At 45.0% G+C, this 15423-nt stretch overlaps 1 protein-coding gene across 1 annotated transcript; it reads left to right on the top strand.

Moving 5' to 3' along the window:
• The first annotated feature begins 1916 nt into the window (after positions 1-1916).
• LOC127344964 (protein THYLAKOID RHODANESE-LIKE, chloroplastic) lies at positions 1917-6036 on the top strand. Its single transcript, XM_051371347.2, has 9 exons — positions 1917-2646; positions 3473-3575; positions 3674-3739; positions 3875-3949; positions 4033-4107; positions 4220-4300; positions 5122-5319; positions 5404-5583; positions 5701-6036. Exons 1-9 carry the CDS (start codon positions 2060-2062, stop codon positions 5746-5748), a joined length of 1413 nt encoding a protein of 470 aa, XP_051227307.1. The 5' UTR covers positions 1917-2059; the 3' UTR covers positions 5749-6036.
• The last annotated feature ends 9387 nt before the right edge of the window (positions 6037-15423 follow it).

The raw sequence follows: 15423 nt of genomic DNA, 5'->3' as shown, positions 1-15423 counted from the left end.
GCTTCCGGGCCAGATCCACCCAGGTCCGCCGCCTGGAAGTCGCCGCGCCAGCTAGCATGATCTGGGCCGTCTCGTCACCCAAGCTTTCGGCGTGAGCGAGCAGGCCCAGCACACGTAGCCGCCACGCCGTCGCCAAGCGGCCACGCCACACGACCAGCGTCGCACCCTCGCCGACCGGAACAACCCGCGCCGCCACCACCACGCGAGGGGGAGAAGAAGCCCCCGCCGCCGCCCCGGGGGGTTTGCCCGGGGACGCCCTCTGGCGGCGGCGAGGGGGAGAGGAAGAGGTGGGAAGGGGCTGGCGGCGGCCCGATCTAGGGTTCGCCCTGCCGCTCGCGGGAGCGGACAGGACGAATAGCGTGCGGCTACATGGATATAGCAAGATGGCTCGTTTGTGAGTGTATTAGCACATCGTGAACAAGTTCTTGGTGCGCCATGTATTTAACTTTTTTTTTTTTGTGTTGGCCAAGCTCTCTACTGAATATGCATGGTTCTATGTTCAAAAAAAAAATAATGCATGGTTCCTTGCTATCATCCTGTTTGGCGAATATAAGCCAAAATATTAAAAAATATTTCAATTTATACCCCTCCACAATAACAGTGATTAGATAAAGTCTAGACATGAAGAATGCACATATCCGAAAAGCAAAATAAAAATAAAATAAAGATCCCGTCGAAGAAAATAGAGACTCGGGGCAGCAATAGCATCATCTGTGTCCGGGACAGCAATAGCACCATGAATGTCCGTGGGGATCACAACTCAACTCTGAAAAAACTTCCTCAACTCTAGGAAACTAACAATGCACAAAAAACGCCATCCTCCATAGCCGGCATAGCCAGCATGTTCACATCTTGGTATTTCACCCCTGAGAGAGAATCCAGCTCATTTTGTTAGGGTGGGGCAGAACCCAACTTAGGTTAGGCTTTTTCATTTTTTGCTTATTTTCTATATATGGTACATGGGTTGGGCCAAATCTTAGGGTGGGGCAGGCCCAACCTTCCACCCTGCTGGCTCCGCCACTTAGGTTCCATCTCCACACAATGCCGGGTGATGCTGTACACCGACCAGGCATGAGGTGTACACCGACCGGGTGCGAGCACCGCACACCCCTACAGGCGTGAGGTGGCCTGCTGGGCCGCGGCCCAACGGCATCAGGTAACTGATTCCTTTTTGTTTCTTTTTTCCTTTTCTATTTTTTTGTAGAATGTGAATACTTTTGAAAAATAAAAAATTCCAAATTCTGAACAATTTTAACTTGGACCAATTTTTGAAACTGAACGTTTTTTAAATTTGAACAATTTTTTAAAATGATTTTTTAATTAATTTCAAAAATTGTTCGAAATTTAAAATTTTGTTCAAAATTCAAAATTCATTCAAGATTAAAAATTTGTTCAAATTGCAAAATTTGTTCAAATATAAATTTGTAAAATTTCAAAATTCGTTCAAGATTATAAATTTGTTCAAATTATAAAATGCGTTCAAATTTAATAATCTTCGAAACAGAAAAAAGACAAAAGAAAAATAAAACAGAAAACAAAAACAGGAAAATGAAACAAAAAAGAAAAGAGACAACGTAAAAAAGAGGAAACCCGCACCTAACTGGGACCGGCCCGTATGGCGCGCAGGGTGTGCGGTGTGCCTTCCATCGAAGGTTAGAGAAAAAAAGTTAAAATTTGAGAGCCATCAATTAAAATGAGTGTGTCAACTGAATAATGCGATTTTTTCACCGAAAGTGGGGTAGGTTTTCACCACGGCGGCCGGCGGCCGGCGGCGAGTACTGTAGTACACATGTACGTGCGCAGTCGCCGTCGCGTACTACACTCCTGTCACTCCCAAAAAGCGGCCGATGCGGAGGTCGCGAGAAATGGCAGCCTGTGAAATGGCCACGAGTCTGATCCCCTCATCCACCTGGCCTCCTCCCGTTTGCTGCCTCCTCCCAGCTCACCCCCTTCCTCATCTCCCCCGGACCCGAACCTGCCACCCACTACCACCACTTCCTCCCGCCACCTAAACGCCGCTCCCGCCGACATCGCCGGACCGGAGGCCACCGGTTATGCAATGGCCGCCATCGTCTCTTCCGCCGCGCCCACGACGCTGACTCCCCCGCGCGCCCGCGCCCGGCGCCGGCCCAGCAATTATAGGCGCCTCCCCCGCGCCGGAGGCCTCGCGGCCGCGCTCGGGCTCGCGGGCGGCGGCGCAGCCCTCGCCGCTCCTCTCTCCTACGAGGAGATGCTGCGGCTCTCCACCGACACCGCCGGCGGAGGCGACGGCGGCTTCGCGCTCCCGGACCTCGGCCTCGGCGGGCTGGCCGATTTCGTCGCCCAGAACCCGCTCGTCGTCGCCGCGGGCGTCGCCGTGGTCGCCGTGCCGTTCTTCGTCTCGCGGCTGCTCGGCGGCGCCTCCAAGCCGTACGGCACCGTGTCCGGGAAGGCCGCGTACCAGACGCTGCTGGAGGAGCCCGGCGCGCAGCTCGTCGACATCAGGCCAATCAAGGACGCCCGGGAGGCCGGCTCGCCGGACATCCGGGAGGCCAAGAAGAAGGCCGTGGCCGTGCCCTACGACGGGGAAGACAAGAACGGCTTCCTCAAGAAGCTTGAGCTGCGCTTCAAGGACCCCGAGAACACCACATTGATCATCCTTGACAAGTGAGAAGCACCTGCAATGTGTTTGCTTCTTTTGTGTATATATGTCCATTATTTTGTACTAACGCAATTCCAAAATGTAGTATGTTTTGAAAATCTAATTTCAAAATATACTACATTTCAGAAGGGAGATAATAGTTATTAGTTAGCGGATTCAGTTCTTAACTCTTACCAGCTAAGAAAACCAGTAGCAAAATTATGTCGTGTTAAGATCTCAAAATTTAAAATAAACTAGATGATAATCATAACCCATTTTACATGAATAAAATCTAAAAACTAGCTAGTTGGGTTGAATCCTCATAGGTTTGTGCCCAGCCATGTATTCCTGATGCTCTGCACCTGCTCATTGACTTGAGGAAAAGGATGTTGGTAACACCTAGCACATTGTCATTTGGCAATGCTTCTAAATGGCGTTCATTGAAGTGGATTCTAGTAATAAATATGAAGTTCATCAAGATGGCACTGATTGAATAGTAAAGAGTACAAGTCACTAGATAAATGCAGAACATATTGTTGCATCAGGGAGAATTCAAAACATTTCTGACTTTTGTACTACATAAATATAACTCAGTTTCCCGTGTTTATGAATGAAGATGCGGTCCCGTTAAGAACTGGCACATATTTAATCATCCGTTTTGACCAACGGATAACAATAAAAATGCGATCAGTTTGTCCACATTTATTCTTTTTTATGCTTACAGTTATCCACATTCTTTTCTAAACAAGAATGAGATCATGTTTAATGTATGGAATTTGCAAAGAATGTTTAATTTACATTATTTTATTTTCTTGTCCTTCCGAACATTTACGTGAATAAAATGGAAACCAGGTTCGATGGGAACTCTGAGCTAGTTGCTGAGCTTGTCACAGCCAATGGTTACAAAGCTGCTTTCGCAGTGAAGGATGGTGCAGATGGACCTCGAGGATGGCAGGTACTTACGCTTTACCGAGATTATATTCATTGCTAACATGTATTTAACATTTATATTCTCTATGCAAAATGTCACCATTTGCTAGTGATCTACTGCAGAGCAGTAATCTTCCCTGGACTGCTCCCAAGAAGGGATTCAGTTTGGACTTTGGTGAGCTATTTGGGGTGAGTTATCAACTATACCTTTCTTTTGTCTACCTTCACTTCTGCTTGACTTCTCCACATTTATGTTCTCATGTTCTTGTTGATTAATATTTATGTGTCAGTACAGTGTTGAGTTTATCATGCGTTAATTTACAGGATGGTTCAGAAGGTTTGCCCGTCACTATTGGTCTTGCTGCCGCTACTGGTTTCGGAATACTGGCCTACACAGAGGTTTCTAATACTTATCATGCTTTCGCATCTTGATGAGTTGCTTCAGTTTCCCTTCTGCAAATCATGTATGCTATGTACTGCAGATAGAAACCGTGCTGCAGTTTCTGGGTTCAGCTGCCATTGTCCAGCTGGTGGTAAACAAGCTCTTGTATGCCGAGGTGCTTATTTCCTTCTTCTCTTCTCAGTGGGCTTCAGAGATATGAATGGCAATCTTTTCCTTCGTACAGAAGATGTTTTTGCTGACGAACTACCTATCTGTGCCGCTCACAGGACCGACAGAAGACCCTACAACAGATCGATGACTTCTTTAACAAAAAGGTTGCTCCAAAGGAGCTTGTTGATGAAATTAAGGTAGTTAGCCACCTCCTGGATGCTTAGTGTTAACCTGTCATTTCAGTAATATCAGTTTCATTTTCTCGAGTTGGGCTCTAAATGAATCAGTTTGCTGATAGTTATGTTGAATTCTCAGCAGACATGTCCTAGGAAACAAACTCCACTTATTCTAGGAAAAAATATAACTTTTGTAGATACGCCTTCGCTTTGTCATTTTTATTTATTCTTCACTAATATCTTTAGGTTCTACATTTCAAGAGTCAAAACCCAATATTAGTGGGGCATTCTTCTGTTGAGTTGGACTGAAAATCATCCGGTTCAGCTATTAATTGTTTGGTTTTACCTTGGTTGATGCACCTTCTGCCAGGGTATTTGTGTTACTGTTTTAAACTCTTTCCTGTCCTTAATATTTTTCTCCCCAACGGACCGCAAATACTACCTCTGTTTCAAATTATAAGATGTTTTTGGAAGGCTAAACTAGTATTCCAAATCTTCTTATAGTTTGGAACAGAGTAGTAGCAACTATCCGTACAAGATAAATCTGAATGTAATGCTTTTGTATTGGTATGGTGAGCAAGATGCATCCACTAAACTACAAATGTTCTAGAATTATACGAATCTTTTATATGGCCATTAATAGCTTTTTTGCCGATTCATGTTGTACCCACATATCTATAAGTTTTTTTTTAAGATGATCCATATGCACTATTTCACATGCCAATGCTGTCAGGCTGGAAGTTTCAGAAACAATGTCCAACTTTATGATGCCTTCCATCAAAACGTGAGCAAAATTGCTTTGTTTTTCATAGTAAAATGTTTGTCGGTTGTTTCATCGGCAGGAAATCGGTCAGGCTTTGTTGCCTACTTCTGGTGTAGCTAAGAGCCAACCAGCAGCAACAGCAGCAGCCCCAGTTGCTGCCGTCGCAACTGCTGCACCAGTAGAAGAAGCAGCCCCAGCTGCTGTACCAGTTGCAGAAGCAAGCACAGAATCTTCTCCTGAGACCGTAGCGTCGACACCACTTTCACCATATACAAACGTGAGCAATGCTGCGGTGCTGTTTATTTGCACAAAGGAACCTAACCAATCTAACCATTTTCACCATTTTATTTCTGTATTTCAGTACGCGGATCTCAAACCACCATCCAGCCCAACCCCACCTGCTGCAGAGGGCAAGGCGGAGGCGAAGGCTGAGGCTGCAGCGGCAACCGAATCCCCGGTAGAAGTTACCTCGCCAGTGGTAGCAGAAGCCGTCACAGAACCGCCTCCAGCAAAGCCCAGACCTCTTTCTCCATATGCGAGTGTAAGCGATACATACTATTCCGTAACTTCAATATGCCTCGTCCTACAAACAAACACACCTGAAAGACGACACCAGTGCAGCATGTGCTCATTAATCTCCGTTTGCGTGTGTGCGCAGTATCCAGATCTCAAACCGCCGGCCTCCCCTACGCCCTCGCCGCCATAGTGGTGTTTTGAGACGAGCTCATCGATGGCTGGCATCTGTATAAGAAACCACGTCTAGAGGAGAGGACATTGAGCTGTCCATAAAACACCACACCAGAGAGTCAAGAATAAGTCAGTGGTCAAGTTTCCAAGCAGTACATATGTATCCAGTGGTCACGTTTTGAGATTCGTTTGTTCTTGTAATTGTGGAATTAGTAGAAGTGTGTTTAAAAGTCCGGGTACTACTTGACATGTTTCAGTTGATCGGGGATGAAAGAACTGAAGCCGCGGAGCTTCCAGTTTTTAAGAAGCGTACTGTCTGAAAATGAGGACTTTTAAAATCCCCTGGTAATCCAATGGTACTCCAAAACCATTCCTTCGAGTAGCAACTAAGAGCCTATAGCGCGGCGCGCTATTTTTTTCCAGCGTGCGCGAATTTGTGGCCCTGTGTACTGCATCTTTTGTGCATATTTGGCGCGCGGCACCACGCTGTAAAGGAAAATACGAGCGCGAGAAAGCCAACCGCTCGACCATTCCCCTCTTACGCTCCTGATTTTTCCCTCTCTCGCTTCCACGCGCACGATTCACCGGCGATGGCAAGCCGCTCCACTCCTCTCCCGCTGGATTCCGCTGGCGTGAACTCCGATCCGCCGGCCGAAGCTTCTCCCACGGTGGCGACGGAGAACCCTAGCGTCCGAAGGCTGGTGACATCCCTGGACATCGCTCGTGCGGAAACTGTTCATGGCGCTAAGATCAGCAACCGAAAGCGCTGCGCCGACGCCGGCAACACCTCCCCCGATGAAGAAACCAGTCACGAAGTGGTCGTCGGTGGCCGCGGCAGTGCAGAAAAAACGGGGCCGAAGAAGTCGAAGGTTGCCACGGAGCCTGTCGCTGCGATGGCGCCACGGATGCCTCCTCCACCATCGCCGCCACCGGAGGCATTTGCATCGGATTCAGGCGCGCCCAACATGGGCGACGATATGACAGCAGAGTATGGACTTGCTCCTTGCTACATACATGTTTAGATGAATAGTATTTGTGTGAATGAATAGAATTTGATAGCAATTCGTATGTACTGTTGATGATGAGACATTCATGTCACATATGAATGTTGGGTCTAATTAATTATTCGTCTATACATCTTGATAGTGGTACATATGGAGTGGATGCGGATGGTGAGGGTTTGGTCAATGCACCGAAGGAGGGACAGTCGGCGAACTCTGCTGCCGAAGAAGACGTTTTGCTTTGCAAAACGGTGCAAGGTGGGTATGGATCCGGCTACCGGAACGGATCAAACAAAAGATACATACTGGGCAAGAATTACAAACTATAAGTCAGTGGTCAAGTTTCCATCAGGACCAAAGTTATCAACACCGATTGTTCAAAATGGTTGGGGATGTTGACAAAATAAACCCAAGTGGTACCATGAGAGAGATAGGGTAAGTTCTATCTGCACTACCTGTTGCTCTCATCTTGTTTATTTGTTTTATTTGCACTAACAACGATTTTTTACTTATGTAGAACGAGATTTTCCATAATTTATTCATGGGAGATCCTAAGCCGAACAAGAAGGGCAAGATGGTTGAAGGGAAAAAATTGTTTTGTACCATTGTTGGAGTGAACTTAAGAATGAACAAAAGTGGAGGAATCATGATGGATTAGAAGGCCCAATCAAGTAAAGAAAAGCAATCAAGGAAACAATAGATGGTGTCGTTGGCCTTGAAGATTCATCATCAAGTGAAGAAACTCCTAACTCGATTGCAAAAACAACAAGGGGAAGACCAATTGGAAAGAAACAAGCTAAAATAGCAAGGAGGAAGTCTGGAGATGAAGATTTTAACGAAGCTATGGCAGATATGGTGCAATCAAGAAAGGATGCGGTAGAGGAGAGGAAGTTGAGTAGAGAGAAAAGATGCCGAGGCCGAAAGGAGGAGGGTGGCGGCCGATGAGCGAAGGGCGGCCGCCGACGAGAGAAGGTTGGCACTAGAGGAGTAGAGGGCCACGGCTGAGGAGAATCAACGCCTCATCGAGCAAAGGAAGAATTTCTTTTTGATGTACACATCCAACCTGGACGAAAGGTAAAAGGAGTACATCAACCTCATGTGTGATCAAATCTTGGCGCATAAAAGGATGAGTACCATGAGAGCCATGGGATGCTATCGAGGCATGGGTGGAATGAGTTCCATGGGTGGCATGGGAGGCATGAGAGGAATGAGTACAATGGGAGGCATGGGAGGAATGAGTTCCATGGGAGGGATGAGTTCAATTGTAGGAATGGAAGACATGGGAGGGAATGTAGGAATGGGTGCCATGGGAGCTTCTCCGGGTGGATTCATGTCAATGGTTTCTCCAATGCCATCAATGGCTACTCCCAATGATGGCTTCATACCACCCCTCCAATTCATTCTACTAATGCACACACAACCGAAGTTCAAAATAAAGATGAAAAACAAGATGGAGGTGCAAAAGAAGATGGTGATGATGAATGGTCATCGATAGTTACTACTTTTTGCATGAACTATGTTTCTTAGTTGGTGGTCTTGAACTATGTCTCCATATATTTCATTGTTTGTGTTCATGTGGCTGCATATTGTATTTGATCAAGCGTCAAAACCCTGATGCGCGCTGCGTTTTACCCCACCTGGTGAAGCGCTTGATAGCGATTTATTAAATTATGCAGCGCCTGGTAAAGTGATTCGCAAACACACACGCTAAAACTGAAAAAACGGCGTTGTAATTTTTTTAGCATGCGGCGCTACCACACATCTGTTGGAGATGCTCTAAATCAGTCCGTCAGTAACTGAGAGTAACCCTATCATTTTCGTGAAGTAGGCAAAGAGGCGTTTTCGAACTGTTACCATTCCATCCTGATAGGACTCATGAGCACACGCTATGTTGCTACACCCCTGCATCGCCAACCAGTTGAGAGTCTCCGGTCGAGTATAATCTTCCTGCCGGATTTTTTCTTCAAAAAATCCGTCATCTATTAATAATCATCAATAGTAATACAATTAGGGTTTTGGGCAATGTAACGACCACGGGTAGCACCCCCTATTAGATTTATTTGTTCTTTTCCTTTTTATGCATCATCATGCATCATGCATCATATCATCCATGATTTTAATAAATAAAATTATTTTTTTACAAACCCAAACTATTTCGGTTTCCCTCTCACATGGGTTTTATAATAAACCATCCCCTTGTCCATTCTTTTAAAATAAAACCCTAATCTATAAAGGTATCAAACAAAACAAAATTATTTTCAATGTTTTCAGATTTCAAATAAAGTGGTCCTGTTTTGGTTTGTTTTCAAATTGATTTCCAAAACAGTTTGGAAAATAAAAGAAAATGACTTGCTAAATAAAACTAAAACCCCTTCCCCTCTCTCCCTGGGCCTATCTCTCCCTCTGGTCCATCTTCCCCTCTCCTCCCTGCAGCCCGATCCGGCCCATACCCCTTCGTTTCAGCCTCTTCTCCATTTCCCTTTCTCCCTCGACTGCGATGGGAGCACGCACGGTGGCGTGACCACCACCGCACCCACACGACACATGCTCCCTTCCCCTCCCCTTTTTAATCCCGCTCGAGCCCGTAGCAAACCCTAGCACTCTCTCCCATCCACACCGCCGCCACCTACCTCCCTCCACCTTGCTTTTTCTCTACTCTGTAAGAAAACGAAGGAGAAACACCCCCGTACAGCACCGCCTCCACCTCACCATGGCGCCGCCACTCAAGGCTGCCCCTCGCCGAGTTGAAGGCACCAGGAGCTTCGCCTCGTCGCCCTCTACATCCTGGCGCAAGGAATCGACTCGGAACCTATCCGTCCGTCTGCAAATTCGCCATTTCCGTCTCCAAGTCCGGCGAGAAAATCGTCAAATTCCGGCCGCCCTCGTGCTTCTCCGGCCAAACCAAGCACATCCCCGACGTCGACTTCTCCGTCCATGTTAACCTTCATGCACTAACCACTTGAACCAAAAGTCCGAACTGACGGAAAGGGCTAGGCAATTTACTTTATACATGTCAACACCCCCTCTCACGTGTGACGGGAAGACGAGAAGACAAGTCAACACGTGTAAAAAGGCAAAGAGGCAGCGGAAGGCCGGATACACACGGCAGGAGGCTGCGAGGATTTTTTAGAATAAATTGTGAAAGCCAGGATTTGAACTCGAGACCTGGGGCTCTGATACCATGTTAAGCTTCATGCACTAACCACTTGAACCAAAAATCCGAACTGATGGAAAGGACTAGGCAATTTACTTTATACACGTCAACAGTCCCGGTTCGTTCGGAATCCTCAGATCAACGCTCGATTGCGAGTTGTCCGTTTCTTAGATCTCCGCCTCATTTTGCTTCAAAATGTCGGGTGGCTTCTCTTAATCCAAACCAGGTGCACTAACTCAGTGGTTTGTTCCTTGATCCCTCAAGTTGTAGGTCCTGTGATCAAATCCCAAAGGGGGGCGATTTTAACCAACCTTTTTACCTCTCAGATCCGCCGATGGGCCTTGGCCCAGGTTCCTTCTCCGGCGCTACTCTTTTATCCGTCGCCAGCAGTAGACCTGATCCGGCCCAGGACCACGCAGGTCCAGCAAATTCGCCCCCTGCCTGTTTTATTTTTCTGAAATATCCAGAAATTGTTTAAACTTGCAAAAATCATAACTTGCAAACCATAACTCAAAATAAAATATTTTATATATGAAAATTGATCATAAAAACATAATGAACATGAATATGCAATCCATTCATCTGTTTGCATCCCGCATCATGTCGCGTGTTGATAGTCGTGCATGTTCACCTAACATATGTGCGGAGTATTTCGGATATCCAACTAGGGTTTCCCCGCTCCGTTTGATATTGAAGTAGAGCACCCCTGCCATGTTATGCCATGCTAATCAACACTTAACTTTGCCGGTAGAAAATGCAACTCCAACTTAATTTGCATGCCAGAGTTCCGACTCCGCTTAAATTGGATAAGTCGCACTGCATCATTGTTGCCATGACATGCATATCATATCATGATCATGCCGATTCTTCTTTCTTAGTAGTAAGTGGTGCATCCGTTGTTTGTTGTAGTACTTTGCTTTTTCCCGGATAGGATCACGAAGTGTTGATGTGAGATACGACGAGTTCTCCGACAAGTTCTTCTGCAGCTTTCCACATGCGAGCCCTCCCTCTTCACCTATTTTATATTTTGCTCTCCCTCGCTCTGCTATACATAAGTTGCGCTTCTTTATCGAGTCATGTGTCCTATTCCACTTGTTTACCATAATAATCCTATATGTATCATTCCTTACCCATAGCCGTTGCTTGATGTTTGAGCCTTGCGAGTCGTAGGCATGTTTAGGCTCTGTTGTTTATCTCGATCTGTTATCGGGATATGTTGGGTTGTTGGGAGGTTATCACATGCTATATCAGTTGTTGGAGATACACATGCTTTACTTAATTGTTAACAACCGCTCTCCGTTGCTAGTAGAGGCTCTGGCCAAGTTGATACTTGTAACTCCAAGAGGGAGTATTTATGCTCGATAGTGGGTTCATGCCTCCATTGAATCTGGGACAGTGACAGAAAGTTCTAAGGTTGTGGATGTGCTGTTGCCACTAGGGATAAAACATCAATGCTTTGTCTAAGGAAATTTGTATTGTTTACATTACGCACAGTACTTAATGCAATTGTCTGTTGTTTGCAACTTAATACTGGAAACATGTGATAACCTAGGGGCACTAACCCAGTGGTTTGTTCCTTGATCCCTCAAGTTGTAGGTCCTGTGATCAAATCCCAAAGGGAGGCGATTTTAACCAACCTTTTTACCTCTCAGATCCGCCGATGGGCCTTGGCCCAGGTTCCTTCTCCGGCGCTACTCTTTTATCCGTCGCCAGCAGCAGACCTGATCCGGCCCAGGACCACGCAGGTCCAGCAAATTCGCCCCCTGCCTGTTTTATTTTTCTGAAATATCCAGAAATTGTTTAAACTTGCAAAAATCATAACTTGCAAACCGTAACTCAAAATAAAATATTTTATATATGAAAATTGATCAAAAAAACATAATGAACATGAATATGCAATCCACTCATCTGTTTGCATCCCGCATCATGTCGCGTGTTGATAGTCGTGCATGTTCACCTAACATATATGCGGAGTATTTCGGATATCCAACTAGGGTTTCCCCGCTCCGTTTGATATTGAAGTAGAGCACCCCTGCCATGTTATGCCATGCTAATCAACACTTAACTTTGCCAGTAGAAAATGCAACTCCAACTTAATTTGCATGCCGGAGTTCCGACTCCGCTTAAATTGGATAAGTCGCACTACATCATTGTTGCCATGACATGCATATCATATCATGATCATGCCGATTCTTCTTTCTTAGTAGTAAGTGGTGCATCCGTTGTTTGTTGTAGTACTTTGCTTTTTCCCGGATAGGATCACGAAGTGTTGATGTGAGATACGACGAGTTCTCCGACAAGTTCTTCTGTAGCTTTCCACATGCGAGCCCTCCCTCTTCACCTATTTTATATTTTGCTCTCCCTCGCTCTGCTATACATAAGTTGCGCTTCTTTATCGAGTCATGTGTCCTATTCCACTTGTTTACCATAATAATCCTATATGTATCATTCCTTACCCATAGCCGTTGCTTGATGTTTGAGCCTTGCGAGTCGTAGGCATGTTTAGGCTCTGTTGTTTATCTCGATCTGTTATCGGGATATGTTGGGTTGTTGGGAGGTTATCACATGCTATATCAGTTGTTGGAGATACACATGCTTTACTTAATTGTTAATAACCGCTCTCCGTTGCTAGTAGAGGCTCTGGCCAAGTTGATACTTGTAACTCCAAGAGGGAGTATTTATGCTCGATAGTGGGTTCATGCCTCCATTGAATCGGGACAAAGGATGTAAAGTTCTAAGGTTGTGGATGTGTTGTTGCCACTAGGGATAAAACATCAATGCTTTGTCTAAGGAAATTTGTATTGTTTACATTACGCACAATACTTAATGCAATTGTCTGTTGTTTGCAACTTAATACTGGAATGGGTGCGGATGCTAACCCGAAGGTGGACTTTTTAGGCATAGATGCATGCTGGATAGCGGTCTATGTTCTTTGTCGTAATGCCCTAAGTAAATCTCATAGTAGTCATCATGATATGTATGTGCATTGTTATGCCCTCTCTATTTGTCAATTGCCCTACTGTAATTTGATCACCCAATAATGTATTTATCTTATTGGAGAGACACCACTAGTGAACTGTGGACCCCGGTTCATTCTTTTACATCTGAAATATAACCTACTGCAACCATTGTTCTCTATTGTTCTTTGCAAGCAAACATCATTCTCCACACCATACGTTTAATCCTTTCTTTATAGCAAGCCGGTGAGATTGACAACCTCACGGTTAAGTTGGGGCAAAGTATCTTGATTGTGTTGTGCAGGTTTCACGTTGGCGCCGGAATCCCTGGTGTTGCGCCGCACTACACTCCTTCACCAACAACCTTCACGTGGCCTTCATCTCCTACTAATTCGATAACCTTGGTTTCTTACTGAGGGAAAACTTGTTGCTATACGCATCACACCTTCCTCTTGGGGTTCCCAATGGACGTGTGCTTCACGCGTCATCAGGCGTAACCAAAGGCCAAAGCATGCAAAAAGAGGCAAAGACAAGACATTTATAAAAAATACTCTTCTATAGATTAGATGTTGTTTGTGTAAAGCAATACTACTATTTGTATATGTGAACTGCAATTTCTACCCAACTGGCAAATGGTTGTCATCATGGTGTATATTTCAAATCCGCGTGTTGGTTTTTATAAAATATAAATCAATTAAAGACCTAATAACAACCAGCAAATATGCAAATATCAATAGTAATCAGTTGGTAGTTGGTCCGCTTTCTCTAGGTACTCTTGGACTGATTACACTAAGAGTAACCTTGTTTTGGCTTGATGTTTATGAAGTATTCACATATATAGTCTTACTTTGATTTTGTGAAGTACAAGAATAACCTTATGTGTGATTACTTTGACGTGGAAATTAGTGCGAGGATAAGTGACTAAGGTACTTGATTCTTGTTACAAAGCTGCAGTTTATAACTTAGATTCGGCAATGTTGTGACATCTTGGGAAATTATGTACCACCCACAAAAACATGGCTCCACCAAGATGCTTTGGCTTGAATAATAGTTACATCGATGTTTCATGTAAATGTCATTCATCCACAGAGTGATGCTCCTTGAGCAAGACTAAATTATCAGTTCTGTTTTGGAGTATGTTGATAGTGCAATGGAGGTATAAATCAAAGCGTTAAAATGGACATGTATAATTATATGATAGTAAAATGGAAAAAAGATGTCCAGCTTAGTATTTTCCTTGTTTTGGGTTATTTTATTGTCCTATCGTCTAAAAGGATGGGCGCGGCAACGCGCTATTATGGTCTAGTAGATCATCAGCTACACCGAGAAGCAGACAAGCGAGATGATTTTGCTGCAACTCGAGGACGAGGAGTACTCTGAAGAAAGCCTCGAAGGCCTTCTCTCTTGGTTACATCTTTCTCGACATGTTATTAGTAGAAGGTGATAACATTAATTAAAATCGGTAACCAAACCTTCTTATGCAGTGTCACAAAAGTAATAAAAATAGAGCAACTACTACCACATGTTCTAACCAATCAACTTCTACCACATCAACAAATTATTCCGATACATTGCACAGGTCTGGTCACAAGTACACAATATCTAACAAATATAGAACATATCCTCATTTTCTAAAAAAAAATCCGGTCCATATAGTCCAATCCGTCCATACACACTAATGTATATCTAACACATAGATCCAGTCGAAAGCATTGAGATATTTGAGCAAATTCATTGATCCTATCAAACACACTTGAGCTAATGAGTATAAGAAGCCGGTATTCCTGATTGCGCAGATCCGTACTATAAATATGAGTTAAAAACATACATGTATACCTTCTGGAGGGCGGTCACATGGCTGGTGTTGGGCACGCTAGAGGGGAGGATTAGGCAGGTTGACCGGCAGCATCGGCGGCACCTCCATTGACCGCCCGGAGATGCACGAGTCAATGACGAAAAGGTCGCCGGTGAGGTCATCGGCATTTCAGTGAGGAAGGCCTCAAGAAGCTAGCTCTTGCTTTCACATCGCCGATAAGGTGAGTTTATTGAGACAAGATGTACTATGTGCTCCTAAAGAGTTGGGGCAGCTGTCAAGTAGAGTGGTCTCACTACTGATCTAGATATACACTATGTAGTTGGTAGGTTACGTTTGTTGGGCCTAAATAGTATGTATTTATCCCACACAACCAGTGAAACACGTGCAACGGATTAGAAATGTAAAAGTCAGCGTGTCGCACAACTAGTTTAGAAACGTGTCTATTATCCTCCTCGAAATAGGCTTTCACCCCGCTATATTAATATAGCAACCAACCGATACAACGAAACAGCTGGGGCCGCAGCACAACCAAGCCCAAACAAAAAGACAAAGAAAAGAAAAAAAGAAACTAATGCCGACACCGGCAGATTGACGAAAACGAGGATGACTCCGCAACCGCTGCGCCCTCCGGAGAAGTACCACCACGCTCCTAGCACGCCGAGACGCCGCATACCAAGCAACACCTTCAACAAGGGAACGACGACGACGCCGCTGCTGGCGGACTAGGCCTAGGGTTTCCCCCGGTACGCGGAAGGGATTGGGGAGG

The sequence above is a fragment of the Lolium perenne genome, chromosome 6 (assembly GCF_019359855.2).
Source record: "Lolium perenne isolate Kyuss_39 chromosome 6, Kyuss_2.0, whole genome shotgun sequence".
NCBI lineage: Eukaryota > Viridiplantae > Streptophyta > Magnoliopsida > Poales > Poaceae > Lolium > Lolium perenne.
This window is presented reverse-complemented; position numbering and strand designations above follow the sequence as displayed.